Source organism: Neopelma chrysocephalum, unplaced genomic scaffold (genome assembly GCF_003984885.1).
Source record: "Neopelma chrysocephalum unplaced genomic scaffold, ASM398488v2 Primary Assembly neopelma1_43, whole genome shotgun sequence".
NCBI classification, from domain to species: Eukaryota; Metazoa; Chordata; class Aves; order Passeriformes; family Pipridae; genus Neopelma; species Neopelma chrysocephalum.
Window position 1 is genome coordinate 8,088,940 of NW_020897702.1, and position 21,904 is coordinate 8,110,843.

Here is a 21,904-nt window from a genome sequence, read left to right on the forward strand (position 1 = left end):
GCTGCCCCGTGACCCAAGGGCTGCCCCCCGTCCCCTTCCCTTCCTTTTCGGCGGGTGTAAAAAAATGGCAGTGTCTGCCTCCCATTCTCTCTGCTCGCTGCTAGCGCTGGTCCCTCCGCCTCCTCTTCTTTCTCCCCCCTCCCCTGTTACCCCCCTCCCCTGTTACATGCAAGCCAAAGCCTTGCGTTCTGAGTAGCCCTCCCGGCCCCTGGCGTTTCGGACCCCGCCTCACCCGTCGGCACTGGGCAGAATTGTTTCGAAATACTGCTGCTCGCACATCGTAAAAACAGAACATAAAATCACGGAATTGCAAAGAATGGGGGACCTTGGTTTGTTTAAATTTCTTGTGCCCAGATAAGACTGGATTTTTAGGGGTAATACAGTATTTGATCAAACATGCTCGAGTTGAGCATGCAAAAAAAGGAATCATCCGGAAATTTTATGATATTGTATTTAAATGTCAATTTAATATGCAGTGTTGGTTTTCAGGACTGCCGTGTCTAGAATGCACCTATTTATATCATTCTCAGAATAGGTTTAGAGTTCCTTGGGTGTCTCTAAATATGATTTTTTCATATATTTTACTAGTTAGCAATTTTTTTCTTTTTGGTTGTCATCTTAAAATGCTTGTGGCTTTCTGCCATACATCTTTTACCCTGAGAGTTGCCCAGCCTGAAATAGCAATTTTCTGGAGGAAGCGTGATATATTTACATGCCATTATTCAGTTTTGTATGTAATCTAGATTAGATAGAGCTTTTACATGAACTTCTCTTTTCCGTTATGTTCAGGAAATGTTTTTATATATATATATCTATTAGCTTACCTAGTCAGTTGAACTGTGGAGAAAGATCTTAAGAGTAATTTCTTTAAGGGATTGCAGGTATCAAACTCGGTTAAGTGAGGAAAAAAAGCAGTTGTTCATGCACACTGTCTCATGGATGTGGGTGCAGAAAGCCTATAAATGTGAGAAGATATGAGCAAAGAAGGTGATTTCATCATTTGTTGATGAAATTTGAATTGGACGTGTATTGAGAGCAAGTGTGGTATTTTCACTTATGAAAAAGCAAAACCAGAAGCCAAACCAAAACACCTTAGGTGCTGTAGTGTAGTCTTTGAAAATACTGTTCCTGCTATGTGGAGCTAGAGATGCAGAATAGAAACATCTGAGTAGGTAAATATGAAAAAGCATCAGGTTTTCAACTCTACTCAAAGCCTTTATGGGGCAGCACTGGCATAATGGAAATTTGTTAAGTCCTCAAATGTGCAACAAAAATTAGTGTGTGTGTCATTTTTTGGAATAAATCATAAAGGATGACAAGTGCCTTTTTTTTTTCAATCAAAGGACAGAAACTTCGGTGATTTTTTTTTTGATTGGTGGGGGAAAAGGTTGAATGACCCTGATGCTAGTGTGGTCAAGTCAAAGAAAGCAACTTTGCTGCTTCTCGAGGGGGGGGGGACACATGAAAGTGGCATCTGTTGTCTTTGAAAATAAAATCTATGAAATATTTTATATCTTGATAAAGGAATCTAGGACCCTGGCTGAAATAGCGAAGGCAGAACTTGATGGTACTATTTTGAAGAGCAGGCCACTTCGAATTCGATTTGCTACACATGGAGCTGCCTTAACTGTCAAGAATCTTTCACCTGTGGTTTCTAATGAGCTGCTGGAACAAGCATTCTCTCAATTCGGGCCAGTGGAAAGAGCGGTTGTTGTAGTAGATGATCGTGGCAGAGCTACAGGAAAAGGTTTCGTAGAGTTTGCAGCAAAACCTCCAGCACGAAAAGCTCTAGAAAGATGCAATGATGGGGCGTTCTTGCTAACAACGTAAGTTCCCCGGCTTTTGTTTGAATTTGTGTGAGTGTATCTTTCTGATGTGAACAAAAGCTGCATTCATGGGCATTTCCTAGTTCTTAAGAAGACTGAGATTCTGCCGAGGTTTATAACAATAATTTCTGGAAAACTTCTATTTCAAGGGCAAGCGAACTTACAAATTGCAGAACTTCTCTTACATCTCTTATTTCTGTAAGTGCTGAAGAGAGTTGTTCAGTGCTGTACTTCACCACATTCACAAGTGACGTTTTCAAATGCTTTCTGAAAGACTATTTGAAATGATGAATAGTCGTGGGGTTTTTTTAATTTTTATTTTTCTGATTCTCATTTGGAACAATAAGACTGTGCTTTCACAGTCTGGAAACTTGCTGCCATTGAATTGGGGAACTTGTAGTTCTTTTCTTGCCTTGGCTGTGCTGTTGATCTTTTTATCTGCTTGAGAACTTCATGATATTTCCATAAGCCTCTTGCGCTTGCTAAAACAACAGAAAAGCATTCAGTTTTTCTTGGGCTCGTTTTGGTCTGCTTAAGCACATGATGGTGCTTGCTCATGTCAGGTGCAGGAGAAAATGGTATCAGAAGGAGATTGCAGGTGGATAAGGGGTCTGGAACTCCTATTGTGATAATCTCATAAATCTCGTGTGCCACTGAACTGATTTGGTTGCTACATAGTAAATTCATTCTGAATAGGTCTTTACTGTTATCAGGAGGTGCCAGCAATTTGTTCTTATCCCCTGGGTTTTCTTGGCATTAGTATTTGAATGGAAGCGTGGTGAACCAAACAAGGGAACTAATCTATTCCAGTGTTACACGAGTAACATTGTATTTTTGGCATGAGAGATGTGGCAGGGGAAAGAAGCCAGGATATGAGGGGTAGTAGTCTTGTTTTACCAGCTGGATAGATTAGTTGAATTGATCATCTAACTGTGGCCTCAGTGAATAAAAAGCACTTGATCTTTGTCTTGCTTAGGTGGCTGCGTGTTCCCTAAAGCACAGTTGCAAAGATAATTAGCATGAATCTGGTGCCATGATAATTTTAAGTTTTGCTTCAGAGTCTAAATCACATTTATTAGCTGAAAACTCTTTGCCTGATGAGAAGAAAATCTTTAAATTCATGGGTTAAATGTATCAAAACTAGACGTTTGAAACAGTGACCTATAGATTTAAAATTGTTTTGAATCGTAACTTGTTAGTGCCACAGTTCAATTGCATTTAAAAAGCAGAACTGTCATCAATTGCCATGCAGATAGCATCAGAAGAAACAGTTGCTGAGTTGTGCACTGTGATTCCAGACTTCATCTTTTTAATCTAGACTTGATGTGCCACGTGGTGGGTGATGATCTGCAAAGTGAAATAAAGGTGTGGAACATAATAAACGAGTGCTGATGTTTTGTAAATAGTGTTTCTAGCGGTTTAAAGTATGTTTTGTAGGCTCTGCTCCCAAGACTGATGCAGAGAGCTTTTTACACAGTTCAGGATTCTTATACTGTTATCTCTGTCAGTACTGGCTAATACTTGCCTCTAGTTACTACATTTCAAGGACACGATTTTCAAAGATCAATTAGGATTCTGATTTGTGAGTGTGTGGTTGTTCAAGGAATGGGTTTTAAATAACTTAAGCAGAAATGTCTTTCTAGTTATCACTGGAATACTAATACCAAATTACCAAGGTGTTTTCAATTGTAGAGAAACTTTCAATACTAAGTTCTGAAAGTCTGTAGAAATATCAAATTAGGTTGTGTTGTTCTGTTTTGAATTTGAGACTTTCTCAGTGTAATCATGGCCCCTGTGTTGCCTCACTGATAGAAACAAAAAGGTAGTTCCTTCCTAAGTATGTTGTAATTGTTGGTAGATGGTTTTGATATTTTAAAAAATCTTTCCTTCATAGCAAACAGAACTATGTCAAGTAAGTTGTGGTTTCTGGGCTGAACAGCTGGTTTGGGGCATAGAAACAATTATTTTCAAAGGTAATTCTTAAAATCAGGATTCATTGAAATTCTATGATTTAAGGCAAGATACAGGAATTATAGAGTACATATTAGCTTTCTGGAATGTTTCCTCAAAATGCTACAGTAACTGTAACTGCTTGATCTATGTTTCAGTTATTAAATTGAAAATGTTTTCCAGAACACCTCGACCTGTTGTTGTAGAACCTATGGAGCAATTTGATGATGAAGATGGACTCCCAGAGAAGCTAATGCAAAAAACACAACAGTACCACAAGTAAGTTGTGATTAGCTTTATTTTATAAAACAGGATTTATGTACTTAGTTACCTTGATAAATATACACAGATTTTTATTTTTGGGTTTGAGTAACAGGAAGTACTGTGTTGTATGTCATGCTGTTTTGTGTCAAAGGATTAAACAGGGCCTTCCCAGAATTTTTTAATCATAGTAAAATTCTGACTTGGCTTGTTGGTTTTACATACTGCAGTCAGTGGGAGCTTGTTGCCAGACAAACTGTAGTCTTTTATGGATTAGGGGTGTGGTCTAATCCTGCAGAGATTTGTGTACCCACAGATTTTTATGTTCTCTGAACAGCCCCTTAAATGTTTGCAAACTCAGTGGATGGTACATCTTTGCAGCTTCCACAGTTCAGATAAAACTTTGAGCATGACATGAAAAAGTGAGTCTTGATCATGAGGTAGAGAAGTCACCTAATCTGAAAATACTTATTTTTAGTATTGTAATTTGCCATTAAAAATCATGTTGCTTGAAATGAAAGTGTTTATTCTGGTAAGGCTGTAGAATACCACTTCCTAAAAATTTGTGGCTGTTTGGTACAGTATTAGTGTTAGAACGGGAAATAAAATGTTGACACCTTTTAATGTGTACAGATTCTGGCTAATATTCTGAGCTGTCTGGTAAGCTTTGATAGTTATCTAAATAACTGGTTTTATGAATTGACTGCTTGCTTTGGAAGGCTGAACACAGTTAATCTGGCGTTGCACCTTAGTAATTTGTACAGATGTAAATACAAATTTTTATCTTAAATAAATTGGACACATCTTTATTGGACAATTTTTGGAAAACTGTCTCTGTTACTTTGTTATTTGACTTAACACCTGAATTAAGCTTTGTCTGATTTGGAATATAGTCATCTGACAGGTTGATGTAAAGTCAGATCTGCACTTGAAGTTATTGTTTATACATTCTCTGGCTGTTGCAGCTGTTGATCTAAATGTGTCCTTCTGTACATTTTAACTGCAAAATTTTTATTAGGGAAAGAGAACAACCTCCACGTTTTGCTCAACCTGGAACATTTGAGTTTGAGTATGCTTCACGGTGGAAGGCTCTTGATGAGATGGAAAAGCAACAGCGTGAACAGGTCGACAGGAACATTAGAGAAGCCAAAGAGAAACTAGAGGCAGAAATGGAAGCAGCTAGGCATGAGCATCAGTTAATGCTGATGAGGCAAGGTAATATTGGATAATCTGCTAGTATTAAATTTGTTTTGTCACAGATATTTTTTTTTGTGTAGCATATTGTGCTGTATGTTATACTTGGAGATTTTGCCAGCCACTATTTAATAAAATGCATTTAACTGAGAAAAAGGAGGTAATATTTCTCCTTACACATATTCCTCAATGATTTGCAGAAATGAATTAAGAAACTGAGAAAGGGGCGATTGTCTAGGTCTGTTTTCTTCACTTAAATTTGTCTACTTACATAGTTTGTGTAAAGTAATTGAATAGTAGCTTCACACTCATTAGTAAATGTTATTTTCCACTTTTGATGTTCCTTATGGTACTAGATAGGACTGAGTACTATTTGCTGGCCATGTGCAGGAAAAAATAAAATGATAGCTTGTACTTGTAGCTGTCTTGTACACCTCTAGTATGATATTAAATGTTCCAGTAGCTAATGTTACTTCTTTTTCCTTTGAAAGCCAGCTGAGAAGTCTGATATGTGCCTAGTATTATATATATGTAACAACTCAAAATAGCACACAGTTACCATGAATTTCTGTTATTGTTCAAATTTTAAGATTATGTATACCTTTTTTGTAATTATTTGAACATCTTGTCTTTTCCTAGTTGGGGGCAAAAAGTCTTTTAGCAATTGCTTTCAAGCCTTATCTTTACGAATGGAGCAGGGTGAAGCTTGTGTTTCTTGGGCAGAGAGAACAGTAGCAGGGCAAGTACTAAAGGTTTTTGTTTTTTAAATCTAAAGGGAGATCATGGCTACCTAAAAAAAATCTTATGCCTAAGAGTGTTAGATCATAAGACAGTACAACAAGTAGCTTGATAGAGTGAAAAAGAATACCTTGTCATTTTAAAGTGATGTGAACTTGATGAGATTCTAAGTAGTTAATGCATTTCGAAACCTAAACCCGATTAACTGGCAGAAGTTGTCTGCTGCAGTTACTTGGCTTTACTTAAAGCTTACACTTATAAAGGGACATTTTTGTCAATAGTATGACCTCCCTGTGTGGGACTGGTTTCTTTTAATTTTTTTCCTGCTTACTTGAAGGCAACGTTGAAAGTATATGAGGTAGATTAGTCACTAGACTAGTGGAATTAGAGAACCTAAATGCCTGAATATACTGCATGTAAATGCAGAGTCTTCTAAAATAAGCTTTAAAACATTTTCATAACTGAGAAGGAGTTTTAAAGGAACGTACTTAATTTTTTATATAGTATTCTTAAAACTACTGCAACTGAAAGTTGTCATTAGGAAAAAGTTTATTTAGCCTTTTTTTCCTGACTAGGCACAAATGCTTTCAGTGTGAAGCTATGCTGTTTTTATAAGGTCTTATACAGAGCATAATTACTAAAAATATAATTTATATATATAATAACATATAAAGCATGAGATCTAATACAGAGCGTAGTAACATCGTAAACTATTTTGCAGCACCTGAAATGACAACTGTCATGTTGTTTCTTGGTTTATTTTCCAAGAAAAAATATTACAGTGTCTAGTTTGTGTGTAAGCATAGGTGTATCTTACAGGTGAGGAATGTGCATGTTAATAGGATGTAACAACAATGCCTATAATACACCCTACAGCCCTCCCTTTTCAGTTAGACATATATTTTTAATTCTGTGTGTATGTGTGATAGATATTTCCTAAGATAGTTCAGTGCTGAAGATACAGGTTGGAAAAATTTACCATTAACTTACCTAGTTGCTAATATTTAACAGTGTTAATGGTCCAGTTCTAGAACTTATGCTCTTTAATTTTCTCAGAATTCATTCACCCATTGCCTGTATTTGAGGGCAAGATTAGGGATTACTTTTTCTTAAATTATCATACCTTAATTATGTTGAGTGAGACAATATGACAGTAGCCTATTTATTAAGATAGAAAAGCTCCTGATGGTAAAACATGGGAAAACAGCTTAGATGTGTTTTGTAGATACTGGGGTTTCTTTTAAGTACAGTGTGAAAGAAAAGATATTCCTCTTTTGGAATATCTATTAAGCCCTGCTTTTATATGGAAAGGAAATAAATTACTGCTTCCATTAAAGAGCCACTAGAACATAAATGCATTTGATGCTAATATTCCAGTGAGGAAATGTGCTTTCTGTTAGTGTGGGAGGAGGATTTTTTTTTCCCCTCACAGTTCAGTTAGCGAAGTCCTTTCTTGGTACCAGATAACTTGGAATTTTGTTCAGCTAATTAGATTTCTGCTGATTCACCTGCAGATGTTTTCCAAGATCTAGGGGTTAGTAAGTATTCCTTCTGTTTTAAACTCAATTCTTCAGCTTCAGTATGTATGAAAATAAGGTTGTTTTTTCAGTTGTGGGTTTGTTGTTTTTTTTTTTTTTTTTAGAGATTAGCTGCCTCTAAATGTTATTGGTCTAAGCAGTGTCTGTAGGTCTAAGTTTATGCCATGCTGAGAATATTAATTATATTAATGAGATTGCATCACAGGGTTTTTAAGAAAGATGCAGTGAAACTTCTAAGGCATCAGAACCTAGAATTAATATTTTTGTATACCTGATTCACCAAGTCAGATTTAAAGATGTATTAGTTATTATAAAATATGAAATGCAATATTTTAATTATGTAGGAGCTAAAAAAAAAAGATGAAAGGATGAGCTTACTGGTCCATATACTTCTGCAGATGAAGGTTTTATAGAAACTGCTTTATGAGAGTTAGTAGGACTTGACCTCTAGAATGTATTGGTTTAAATACTCAGATTTTTGTGGTGTGGTATTAATACTGAGGGTAGATTTCATTCTTTTGATATATGTAATTTTTCACTTTTAAGTGTCATGTTTTGACAGACTGAGTCAGAGGTAATTTGTAAAGCAGAATACGTGTTTCCATGTGTAAGTAAATTACATGATATTTCTGGTCTACATACTGTGGTATGTGTCAAACTTTTATAAATATTCTCTCATAATGACGGTTAAATAGATTATAAAATATTGGGAAGCGTGACTGAATTTAAGCAGAAGTTTAATTTTTATATCAATTAGTGGAAGCTTGGCATTTATTTTCCATTTTTAGAACCTGAAAAATCAGCAGCTAAAACTGCTTAGAAGTCTTTGTGGAGTTGGTATTCCAACTTGTAGGATTATCTTCTGAGGTGAGAGTAGACTTTTAACTTCTTCCATCTGCTATGTGGAAGGATGAGGATAAAATGAAGATGTCCTTTTAGAAGCACAGGAAAGTGCAGAGGCTTTTTGTTTTTTTTTCCACAATTGTCTTACTGCAGATTTTTTCAGTTCAGAGAAAGATCCTGTGTCCAACATATGTCAGTAAAGAATTACCATAATTGCAGAACTTTTAATACGAATGGCTCTTGTGCACAGCCCAAACCTGTATATCAGTATTTTCCCTTGGCTCGTAAGGCTTTGTGCCAAGATTCTGCTGTTGTCAAATGCTACTGAATCATGAATTGCTATGTTGAACTTTAAAATACTAACAATTTCAGCAAAGGCAATAATCACAGCTATGCAATGGAAAAAAATTAAGAGAACCGTGGTAAAAGTAGTGTGCTACACCTTAAGAGCAAAGGGCAGTAAATGATAAATTTGTAGCAATTACTGATGGAGAGGAAGTAGGAAATCCTGTGCCAGTGTGCACGAGAAATAGGGAATGCTACATAAAATTGAAAGAACAAAGAACTGAAAAGGGAAAATCTTTTCCCGCAGTGGACAGTGTTGAGTATAGAGTGGGTCAGTTCTTAATCTCTAATACCCTGAAGCAACCTAAAGGTTCATTTTAAAAGAAGAGTACACTTGCACTCTGAAGTATTCTGAAGGTTATTTAAAAGGCAAAATAGTGTGCTTGTGATGTTCCTGAAGTATCAGGATAACAGTGGCCAGGTCTTTTATGGCAAGCACTGTTGGAAAGAAGCAGCCCTCAGACTTTGTGATTTGAGTGAATCTTCGATGTAGTCATATTCTGTTCAAGTGTGAAATGTGTTAATTTTGCAGAAGAGATTGGAAAAGCAATCCTGCAAAATGTGCTTGAGAAAAGACTTCTTATGTCAATAAGGATGTTGTGAGAGTAAAAATCTGATAATCTTTGTTAGAAATGGAAACAAATACGTGATATTTGGGCAAAATATACTGGTCATTGCAGTTTTGGGATATCAAAGTAAAATTTCAAGTTATAATAATTTATGTTGATGCAATTTTGAGGAAAGTGATTTGCACAGCTAAAAAGATTATTTAATTAGTATAATGAAGAAACACATAGAGAAATGTGCAGAATAGTTGAACTAAAGCATAAAAGGCATATAATAGTTTGCATGGGTGGAATGTTCCTGGTTGGGTGTCTATAAATATTGTCTTGTGGCCAATGTACTCTGAAGATAGAAAAGACAAAGAACTGCTTCCTAACAAAACGTAGAATTAGTATTCTTTGAAGAAGGGATAAATTTCCAGGCAAGAATCAATCATATGACTGGTCAGCAAAAGTAATAACTATGAGTTGTGCCCTGCTATTTAAGAGCATTTTAAGTGCTTCTAAAGAGGCTATGGCTCTTCCTTTCTGGTGGGGGTTAAAATACTAGTAATTTCTAAGTTGCTATAGAATCATGTGATAAATCTCCATGGAGGTTTGAATTTCATGCACAGAAATTCATAAAACAATTTTTTTTTCTGATGCGTGCCATTATAGTGGTCTGCAATAGATAGTGGAGAGTATAAGTAAGTCCATATATATTGTACTAGTAGTGTACTAGGTGTGGTGTACTTCATACTTGGTAGTGTGACTTTAGCAGTATACAGCATTGTGAGAACATTGATGCCCTGCCCCAGATGTAAAACTAGGATGTGATTTAAGGGATTGTGAGGTTTTTCTCCTTTTCTTTGAGGACTTCAGATTTCTGTTGTCATAACGTGCTGTGGAGGCTTTGCCCGTCCTGTACCTTTCTGCCTTTGTGAGCCATAGATCCAGTGTATTTTTGTATAGCTTTATGGGAAGAAATGAGTTAAATGCATTGATGAATTTGTTTAAAATTTGAATGTTATAACTGTAATCCTACAATAATTACAATTTTTATGTTGCCACACTATTAATTGACAGCTTTTATATTTAAATAAACTTTTAATCCCGGTAGATCTCATGCGTCGTCAAGAAGAATTGAGGCGTTTGGAAGAACTTCGAAATCAAGAACTTCAAAAACGCAAACAGATACAATTGAGGTATTTTGTCTTCTACTGTGCAAAGGTGTGGCATGCAGCTGCTGTAGGCCTGCGTGAATTTAGATACTTCAGCTTGTCGAGCTTGCTATTGATACCAAATAGAAATGTTTCTGCTGCTAAAAATTTGCTTTTCAGAAGCATAATATGTGCTGTTTCTGATAATGTTAATATAATGCTAATGTAAAAGAATGGTTTCAAGTTTTCCTGGAATTTTTTCATTTGTATCAGCTCTACTAGTTCTGTTGTAAATTTCTGAGATTTCTAAATAGTGTAGAAATGTTTTAACATAGTTTTTTTGTTTCATGTTTATTTTAACCTTGTCACTGCAGCATAGCTGTGATAGGTGTGAACGTGCTTCTAAGGTTTATGGGCAGGGGATCTGCATATAGAGCTGTATCATTGCAATTTTATAGTCTGACATGGGATTTTGGAGGGTAGTTTCACTTTATGTTCTGGTATATTGCAAATATTTGTTTTCATGTCTCTGCTAAAATTCAAGGAAATAGACATAGAATCATCATGCTGATTAAGTTTATACTTTTTGTGTTAAATATCACAATAAATGTTAAGAAAAAAGAAAAACACAAACTCATCTAAGAGTTAAAAATGTATCTGTTGGCAGTATTGAAATGTTTTAATCCATAGTGACTTGTTAAAAAGTTTTAACCTGCTTACCAGTATGTACCTGAAAGACTACATAGTATGTACTGGTATTGCAATTACCTGGATTCCAGTTTAAAAAAATTTAAAAATACTTCAATAATATTCCAACTCATCAAGTGGAGTAGATTAGTGCCTTACACTGTATAAAAAAATAAGTAATGACCAGTTTTGTGTATATGCTTGATCTTATGTCCTGAGACTGAGTACCAGGCTGAACAGGTCAAGATACTAAGTTGACATAATTTTTGAAAAACATTCTAGACATGAAGAAGAACATAGACGTCGCGAAGAAGAGATGCTACGTCAGAGGGAACAGGAAGAATTACGACGTCAGCAGGAGGGAGGATTTAAGCCAAATTTCATGGACAATGTAAGTCAAAATCTATTATGAAAGTCCAAATTGCAAAATAATTTTTTTATTGTATTATTTGTTGTATTAGCTATTGAATTGCCATCTTTATGTTTACTGTTTTTAATTTAGAATTCCATCATTCTCCTGAGAGAAGTGGTACATATTCAGTAGTGTAGTTATTCTCTTGTATGATGACATCACTCTTATTTTTCTTACAAGCTGATGATGTAACACTTCAGTTACATTAAGATGTTTAGATAATTTGTCTTTATTTGGGAAAGGGGATGGGAATCAATGATGTTTCCATGAGGAGGTGCCTTAGTCTACCCTGAAGGTTTAAATTTTAAACCAGTTCATGGTGTTAAGCTTGTTTGAATTGCTTGTTTTGGTTTATGCTTACTTTAAGAATAATATACTCCAGAAACAAAATGGGCAGTGTTAATTTCATATGGAGCCTGAAATCACTCTTCCTTTTGACCCTACTGTAAAACTAGATAAAGAAAACATAAAAATCTTTACTAAAGGAGATTGAAAGATTATAAAGGTGGGGAAAAATTGTCCTCTCCTATAATTTCTACATTCTTTATATTAGTAATTTAGATATGCTCTACCTCTGCAGGACTAGCAAAATGGTGGTATCAGAGGAGTCAGCTTCTAAATTTTCACGATGATCTGTTTTGGTAAAGGAATACGACTCTTTCTACCAACTAAATCAGTTAAATGAATGCAACCTGTGTTGCGAATGCTTTAGTTTCATATGAGTAGGATAGTTTCATATGAGTAGGATATCTTTTACTGTTACAACTATTCTTAGTGAGGAAGCAATGAATAAGCGATTCACACAAAGCTCTTTTATGTCATTATAACAACTGTAGTCTGCAGGAGGGAAATTTGCTCCCCTTCACAGATACAACTTGATACATGAATCAAAAATGAACTGCTGATTTCTCAGCTCTTTCTGTTTTTGTGGAAGAAATACCTATTTTACATTCTATACCATAAAATTTTCTGTGTGGTTGCAAAGAATTTATTACATATGTTCTGAGACGTCCTAAGAGATGCTAGAAAATAAATGATTTCCTGCTCTTGGCAGGACATTTTTCCCATCCTCTGCCACTTAGTGTTTTTAGTAAAGATTGGGAGAAAGCAAAATAGTTCTTTTGATTTTACTAACAGTTATCAGTTGATTTTTCATTCAGTGTTTTGAGGGACTTGGATCAGAAAGCAGTTAGTCATTCATTTCTGTAAGTGGTCACACTGTAAAAGAAATTTGCTTTCAGCATGTCTTTTTTCCGGGTCGATGAAGACCAGGAGTTCAAAACTCATACTGTCCTTTAGTATGTTCGAAATATTATTAAACAGACTTCAGTAAATAGCATATAACAGTTGCCTGATGTAATTTAGAAATAGTACTTACTGATTGTGACTTCTGTACTACCAAATGTGAAATTTCATTTCACCTTAATATCTTAATGTAGCATCTTTTAGGGTCACCTGACTTCATGACCCTGTAAGCTACCTGTCAAAATCCTCCTGTGCCTGTTGTGTGAGGCCCGTGCTTCTTGCTGCAGAGAACTGCACTAGCAGGAAGCTGGGGAGCCAACCCACAGGCTTGGGATAGCAGTAGGTCCCGCAGATTCCATTGCTGTTAGGAGGTTGTGGCCTATATTCTGTAGCTTGGAGTGCTGGGGAAAACCAGATAACGTTGGCCACCACAGCCGTTATTGCTTTTCTTCTTATATGTCTTGAGAAAATGTTATTTAGTCTCTGTGCTTGAATTGCTTGCCGCAGTTTGGCCATCCTCATTGCTTATCTACGTTTTTAAATTCCAAACTCTGTGTAAATAGAAACTATTCCAAGTTGCTGTGCTGGACTTGGCAAAAATGTCGGTTAAGAAGGGAAGAGGAGTGGTTCGAATGGAAAGCACTTCAATCACTATGCACAATTTTTGTGACTTTTATATGTTGAATTTTTTTGGAGGGGAAAGGGAAAGGTGGAAGAATGGTTTGGAAGAATGTAGCTTCCCCACTGTGTTGGGTTCACCTGGAACTAATTATGCACTGCTAGAATATATATTTGTAGCTGTGCAGTAACAGCCCTACTGAAAGTGCAGAAAGTTATATGTAAAGGAATATGTAGTACAGGTGTTGTTTTTAAATGTCATATGAAGCGGCATATACAATAATATATGACAAAAATTTTTTATCTAGACTAGTCTTTAGTATTCTGGTCATGTTTTGACGTGTGTTTTACTTCTGATGTTCTTTGAAACTTTAAAAAAGGAAGAATGAAACAAAATTGAAAGTGATGTGTTTACTTACTTTCTTTAGCAGCAGTTTCTAATCAGGGCAGCTCTGTGACTAAGCTCGCCTGTCATTTTATAGGTGTTTGTTACAACATTTTTTTAGATAACTGTACTTAGGTAGTGTGAATGGGAATTGAAAAAGCCTTTGCATTTTGCAGCAGACAAAAATTGTAAACTATGTCTGTAGATTGCAAAATGATACATCAAATCTGTTTTCAACTTAGAATTTCTTATACAACGGATTTGTTTTTATTTGTTCTTACTAATACTTGTTCACTGGGAACAGATTCTATCTGGTACTTACTTTTAGTCTCAGATTACCATTGTACGTATACTGAAAAAGTTATTCTCTATTTTAAGAGTTTAAAAGTTGACTGTGGTAAGAATTGCATTTTTTTATACTGGTGCATAGTTTTTTATCATATCAGGTCTTGATAAACTCTTTGGCATAATCCTTATAACATATTAAAGTCTCTTGCCAACCATTTAGAAGGACAATAATAATTGTTTCTAATCCTTGTTTTTGTTTCTTAAAAGCTTTGAAAAGTAAGCTTTCTTCACTTATATCCTATCCCTTTTTACTGTTCAGTCTAAAAGAGGAAGATAAATGGTAAGTGCGACAACCAGAATTGGAATCTCTCATATAGGGCTGCAGTGTTACGCTTTCCTGTTGAAAGTTTCTATCTCTATCTTTTCCCGAAGTCATTAAACTTTGATTCTTTTAAGTATAACTACTTTTGAAAAGCATCTTTTAATCAAGTTTAATGCAGTGTTCAGTTACTTTGTTTAGTTACAGATGATAAAAATATTTTCTGTGGGGGGATTTCTTTTCCTGAAGCATTCTTGTTTCTGGTGATGTACATTAGAAATTTGATTGCATTGATTGTTAGTCTAATGGGCAGCCTAGTGATACCTAAAGAATTTACTAATCTGGTTCTGTGATCTCTACTAGATAAGTTTTTGATAAACACTTCCATATTGCTTAGAGATTGTCCCTTGCTTTCTAAAAATCGGTTAGTTAAATTCTGTTGTTATAACTCAATATATATGTGTTCTAATTTCACAGTACCTTAATTGGGAAACTTGTTTTCTTGTAGTATTTTGGTAATTTTTATTTTGTGTACATTCCTCTGTCTGAAAGAGGATCTTGCTGATGGTGATTGAAAGCAATATTATATTTTTCAACAACACAAGTACTTTTTAAAAAAAAGTGCTTCTGAGTGCTGGTAATACATTAATTGTTCAAACATGCAGTGGTTACTATCCAGTTGTGAATCACTTGCTTAGATTTACACTGTTAAATCTCAGTCGGATCCTTTTTACCAAATAATTCCAGTTCCAGGAAATACTTTTATTCCTGTCACCAACTTAGAGTGATTTGGATTTAGTATATTAAAATAGTTTTCATGTACCTACGATAGAGACCAAAATATGTAGGAGTTGTAGTCTTAGTTTTGTGGTATACAGATTTAATTCTGTAGTAACAGTGTGAAATAGGTGGTTATTGTAGTTGATGAAACAATAGTTGCAATAAAAATTTACAGCTCTTCTTACTGATGGTTTAAAGAGGGAGTTGAGATTTTTGGAAGTCCTTGCCCTCTTCCCTCCATGGAAACTCCTCTTTTTCGAAGTGTAACTTGCATATGTAAGGAACTGTTTCCTGTGAAATGAGTTTAAACTTCTGAATGCTTTGTGTTCTTTCATGTAAGACTTCATATATTAAATACTTTTCTTTTTAATCTCGTAGTCTTTTCAGGAATTATTTGTAGATGTTTTGCTTTCCTTCAGTTTTTCTTGCAGGAGCATTGCTGCTCAAGTATGTTGTGTAAGTATCGGCATAAAGTGGCAACCACGAAAGCAGTGGAGATTGCTTCAACAGTGGAGATTGTAGTGGACTTGTATCAAAAGCTGTAAGACAGATGAGAGCAAGGGAGTAAAAAAGTATATTGCGAAACAAGAGTGAAGTTCATAGCTTCATATTCCCAACATATTTAGTTTTTCTTCTAAGAGTTTTTTCCTTCTTTGGAGCATTTATAAATGTAGCTTTCCATTTCTTACTGTTTGGAGCCTACTGAGGCGTCTTATCCCTCACCTCTACTTTAACTTGCAAGTTAAGCATTAGACATGTTTGAAACAAGACTATCAGATTTCCTTGGACTTCTGTAATTCAGAAGTAGTTTTTTGCATTTTGTATTTCTCAACTGAATGGAACTGTGTTTTTATCCCATCTTCTGATAAGTGTTATGCTCAGAAGCTCTAGTGGTGTAAGCAGTTTGAATTTTCACGGAATCATTTCCTACCTTACTCTCAACTAAGGCAGATGCCCAGTGAAATTAATAAAAAATTTCCAAGGATCTTTTCAAATTTGATCTGTTTTGTAATAATGTTGGTTATTTTATCTTGACAGCTTAGTGTACTTAGTGAGGCTGATGCTGGTGAAATTTTGAGAGGTTGTATAAGCAAAGTCTCTGATTCTTGATGCTTTATAAAAGCTCTTCTTTAGAGCATGATTGGGAGACATGAATTACCTCCTTACTGCAATCCGGCATACATACTTGTGGAAGCAGTAGCTCATGTTTGACACTTTAAAAGCCTTTTAAGGTAAAACGAGCTTGGAGAAAGGCAGATCATTAAACATAGAACTAAAAAACGCCAACTTGACAAAACATTCCTGCTTTTCTTGGCAGTGGTTTTACTTCAGTGATCAAGTTTCTTCCTGTGCCTAAAGCAACATGCCATAGGCCTTTGAGCAAGCAGTTTATAAATATGCCGTTTGTGGTTTTGTGGGTGGTTCTAGTTTTGGCAGTAGCATTAAATTATTTTTATTTTTGCAGGAGTATGGTGATATACACCAGTGGAGCAATTCTTAAATCATGCGTTTCTTCTGTTCCTTTGTGCTTTGGGTACTAAATTTGTTACTTTAGGCAAGAATAATACTTTCTTAACAGACCTTGAGATATTCAATCTGTATTATTTTCAGAAACTGCATACGTTATTTTCAGCCTTTAATTACATTGTCAGGTAGGAAAAATTATTTTAACTGTCATCTACTTTTAGTATGCAAAGACATTGCATGAAAACAATGCAGAACTTCAGCCATCTTTTTGTGGCGTATTATGTGCTTATATACATAAACTGAAGCTATTTTTGGAATAAGATATCTTTTGGTTGTAAGTATTCTATGACCATTTTAGGATGGTTCATAATTGGCTTCCTAGATTAAGTTTTTGTGTCTCAAGGATGCTGCTTAAAGTAATTTTTTCAGTAATGGAGCAAATCATTGTAACAATGTTTAATTTATAATTTTGTATTTCTGTATGTGTGAACTGTGATAAATTTTTTTTTGTGCTGTAGTTAGGAGACTAATCTTTTACTCTGTTGCAGTTGTTTTCTAATGTTTGCACAAAGTGCTTTAGAAAATACTAATATGTACTTCATGTAAACTTGCAAACAGAACAAGTGACTATTCATAAGTAATTTTTGTACCTTCACGTGCTATCAAATGTGCATAAACCTCTAGCATGAAATTAGGTGTTGCAGTATGCTTTTAAGCATTTCCGGATTTGTTCTCTTCTACAGTAATTGATAAGGAATTTTTCTTCCATGTTCTCTAGATTATCTGGTTTTGTTCATAACGTTATTTTTCCTGAGTAAGACTGATGATCAAGAAACTAAACGCCTTTCAGATGTTTCATATGTAATGGCAAAATGTCATCTGTCTTTGTCAGTCTTGATGTTTAATGAGGCCTCAGCTTTAGCAGATGCCATTTTTGTTCAATTATTAATAGAAAGACCTCAAATGCATCTAGTATCCTAGTTTGTAAAATACTCTGTTTGCATACTTGGCTTTTCCTGTTTCATAACAATTTTATCATAAAATGCACATTTACTAAGTCTATATTCTATATTTTAATATTATTTCCAAAAATTGTTACTGCTCACAATTTAAAAAAAATCTGCTTATCCAACTTAAGTTCCTCAAATATGGAGTTCTTCAGTTTTTTATATTCTGACAAGTAAGAATGAGGCTTTTGTAATGTGTTTGATAAATGCCATATATATTTTGAAGAAGCTAAAATTAATGTTTGCCTTAATAATTTTCATTTTTTCTTCCTCAGCTACTGCAGTTAAGTTTGACTTGGAGTTTGTACACGTATTTACCCAGACTAAGAAGAAACTAACTTTCAGTTTCAATTGTCTACTTGGTACCTATTTTGGACTCACCCACCTGTCTGAATCCTGAGATCTTACTTGGTGGCATTGAGACTTGCAGCCAAAATAAGTTCCTCCAGTTAGAAAAGTTTGTCTTTATTCAAAGGGTCTGTGTTTAAAGAAAGAGGAAAACACCCAAGAAGCAATAAGTGAAATAGTATTTTTTGGTGTGAGGAAACCAGTTAAAGGGTCTGTTGCATGGTGTGAGGAAAGCTTGTTTATAGATCTGGTTTGTCTCTTACAGATAGTGCCTTCTGAGTATTTTTTTTTTTTAGTGTGACCTTTTGTTTCGCCACTCGCGTTTTGCTTCAGTAGCTCTCACAGAGCAGAAAATTTTAGTAATGGTAATGCAATAAACTGAGACATAGAAATTAGCTTGTCTTAGTGCAGTTGCCTGTCTACTGATACCAGGCTAAAGGGTTTTTTTAATTAAAATATTTATAACTTTTCTCCTGAATATTTCACAGGCCTTTTTGTGAGAGTAGGTTTATCTCCTTACCAGAACTAGTGCTTTTCTTGTGTCTTCCATGAGGAAAATGGATTTTAAATCTGATACTTCTGTCTTTCATCAAGTACACTTTAATTTTCCAGAGATTAGGTGTTAGATTTGTTAGCATTTTTAATATGTAGTGTTTTTTGGTAAAAAGATCGGTTTTGGTAGAGCTGTTTTGTAACTGTTCAGATGGGGAGTTCTATAGAAACTAACACTTAAAAAGTCAATTAAATATATTTAAGGTTTACCATTTAAAGATGAGTTTTCCTGAACGTTATCTTAGAAACGTAGGTTTGGTTTGGAAGAGACCTTTAAAGGCCATCTAGTCCAACCCACTTGCAATGAGGAGCGACATCTTCAACTACATCAGGTTGCTCAGAGCCGCGTCCAACCTGATCTTTAATGTTTCCAGGGATGGAGCATCCACTATCTGTCTGGGCAACCTGTTCCAGTGTTTCATAGCCCTCATTGTAAAAAAATTTCTTCCTTACATCTAGTCTGAATCTACTCACTTTTAGTTTAAAGCCATTACCCCTTGTCCTGTCACAACAGGCCCTACTAAAAAAATTTGTCACCATTACAATTTCCTACAATGGCTACTGACTCACTAATTTAAGCCTAGAATTGTGTAGGATGAAAAAGTGTTTGTATTAGTTTTGTTTTATACATGGCACAAAGCACACTGCTTTTAGTAGAGTTCCTGAATGCAGTTTTGTGTATCTTCTTTTGGCACAATAGCTGGTAGTTGTCTCTTCTAAACATGTTAACATAAAAGATCAAAAAAAAAAATGGAATTGGATTCTTCAGGCTTTGTTTCTCTTCTGTACATGGTGCTGATTTTTCTAACACTTTCTAAGTATTATTTACTTATCAAGTCGTCTTGTTCATTTCCCCCACCCTTTCTGAATTATTAAACATTTGTTTAACTATAGGGCAACTTTTATGTTTAGGTAAGAACCAGCTGTTTTTGTTTGTCCCTAATGATTGTGATCCCCATTGTGTCCCTAACATGATTCTGACCTTTGGGTCTATACTACATAAATAAAATACTAGTCTTTGTTGGATATCTTTTGATGAAAGCAGACACTGTAGCTGAAGAGTTACTGTGTGTGGACTTGGGTTAGGGTATTTAACTAGAAAGCAATGTTTCTTAATCTTTTTGGATTTGTTTAGATGACCAGTTTCTTAAACTTTGCAAATACTAGAATTGCCTGGTACAGTGTATTGTTTTCCTCAGTCAGATCTTCATTTGTTCAAATGAATAAATGAATGAAGATCTATCTTTATTCAAGTCTACCTCATGTTGCTCCAGTTTTACAGTAACTGGCCTACAGGTGGTAAAAACTACTAGCTGGAAAATTATGGAGCCTGGTTTCATGCCAGAAAGTTTCATTTATGCTTCTCTGTTCATGTTTTTCTATGTTTTATGTGCTGTATTTGTGGACAGGCCAAAAGTTTATTGGAAAAATCTTAAACTGAACTATTCTGGTTGTAAGCAACATGTGTAACATATATAAAAGACAGTGTTTGCTTGTTAGAAGTTTCTCCCACAGGACCTCTTTGTAGCATTGAAAAACTTCGGCTTTCAGCTTCCTTTTGGCAAATACTTGCATGTTCTCTTACTTGGGAACTCAGATGAGTTACAGGATAGCAACTACAAGTGGACTGGTTTTTTTGTTATAATTTAGTCAGCATATCTAGTATCTGCTTGGTGAGGAAAAATTGTTAATGCAAAAGTCTGGCAAAGAGTCAGATTTAGTGCGCTGTGACTATAAGTAGTGCTGCTTTTAAAGTGTTTTAAGTTGATTTTGCAGTGTTATTGTTGACACTTCAGTTAAAAAGTAGTTAAAATTTTTATGTAAATACTTCATGATAAAGGATATTCTTAGCTGATTAATTTTTCTTCTAAGTAAACATTGAGGACTTTCACTACATCTCATCTTTGAATCATTTGGGGAAGGTGGTTGTTTTGAACCAATCCAGCGTTCGCTCTTTTTTAATATTTGTATGGATTTGGTTTTTGTGCAAGGAAAACTTAACATTTGAGAAATCTAAAATGCAGCATTCTTTTATGACACCTGATTTTCATTTAAGTATTTTAGTGCATTTGTGCATGATGGTACAGTTAGCCCAGTCTTTGTTATCAGTTAAGCAACCCTTCAAATCCACACCCACCAGGGTAAATTGTGGAGTGCATCTTAAATCATTTGCAGTCTGTTCTGTGAAAGTAAGAAATGCTCACATGGAAGTCTGTTTTGATACTTACCTGTTCTCATGACATTTCTTTAGCTCAAATTAAACCAGAATAATTCTAAGATGCAGCCTAAAATTCTCTAATATGCCTGTGCAGATGTGAATATATTGCGAATGTAGTGTAATTGCATTACGTCTCAGTTGTGAACCTGGTGATATGATGGACATTTCTTCCAGAGAGTAGTTTTGTGGGTAAGTAAACAGTAAAGTGCCTTTGAAAAAATACTTGTGTTATGTTCAGTTCTTGATCTGTATTTAATTTATGTTTTTAATTTCTTTACTGTCATTGAAAAAATGAAGCTAATAGAAATGGGAGAAATTGTTTTCATATGTTGGTTCCATGGATCTAAGGTGGCTCTTAGCTCCCTCAGAACCAGATTAATTGACAGAATGTTGTAATGACAAAGTTGCGATTAAGAGAATTAAAATATTCTTCTCTCTTATTTTTCAAAGGATTTCCAGATCTGTTAAAAGTGGTTACCTTCTAAGTACCTTTGTCTTGTGAAAAATTATTTCTGAATTTTACCTTAAAATATTTGACAAGATTTTGACCTTTCTTGTGAGTGTTAGCTGTTATATCAAGCTAAAAATTTGACAGAATATCTCTTTCTGTTTTCTCCCAAATAATCAACAGCAAAGGCATTTGGAAAAAGTATCCTTTGCAGTTACATCCTCTGAGAGTGCTTCATAAGCAGTGAGGGGACGTGGTAGGATTTTCCTTTACCTGGTTGTAAATGATGTAAAGGTGATTGAATAGAGGCATGGAATTAAAATACTTGGATTTTTTTCCTAGTTACTGAATATATGCAGTTTGCTTGGACCCTGATTCTGCCTTCTGTGTACAGTTAATCTTTTTGTGTGGTGGATAACATTTTCTACAGGTTATGAGAAAGTGAGATACTTTTTTAGTCAGTTTTATTTTGTAGACACTGTATATACAATATTTTACTGTATTACAGCAAATGAAAATAGGAAAGGTGGGAGAAAAGCTCGGAAATAATGATATATTAATGCAGTGGTTTAAATGCAGTATTAAAGTTCAGAGAAGGAGCAAGTAACTGTAAGACAAAATAATGAAGCAGAAAAGACACAAATTTCAATATGGGACCAAGTTCTATAATTAACAAATTAGGTTCTGTGGTAAATCTTGACTTATTTTAGACTATTTTCTTTTTTATTAACAA

General features: G+C 35.0%; 1 protein-coding gene across 11 annotated transcripts in view; it reads left to right on the top strand.

Annotated features, from left to right (window-relative positions):
- The window catches only part of PSPC1 (paraspeckle component 1), a 61,875-nt gene that overhangs the window by 579 nt on the left and 39,392 nt on the right, over positions 1–21,904 (top strand). For 9 of the 11 annotated variants that reach the window (XR_003533260.1, XR_003533259.1, XR_003533262.1 and 6 more), the window contains exons 2-6: positions 1,525–1,826; positions 3,960–4,055; positions 5,056–5,252; positions 10,358–10,442; positions 11,367–11,475. Coding sequence is in view for 7 of the 11 variants with exons in the window: in XM_027677234.1 (XP_027533035.1) it covers positions 1,525–1,826; positions 3,960–4,055; positions 5,056–5,252; positions 10,358–10,442; positions 11,367–11,475 (789 nt within the window). In the remaining 4 variants the exon portion in view is untranslated. Of the gene's footprint in view, positions 1–1,524; positions 1,827–3,959; positions 4,056–5,055; positions 5,253–10,357; positions 10,443–11,366; positions 11,476–14,299; positions 14,321–21,354; positions 21,427–21,904 lie in introns of those variants that run through there. The other 2 variants (XM_027677235.1, XM_027677237.1) reach the window with 2 other exon arrangements.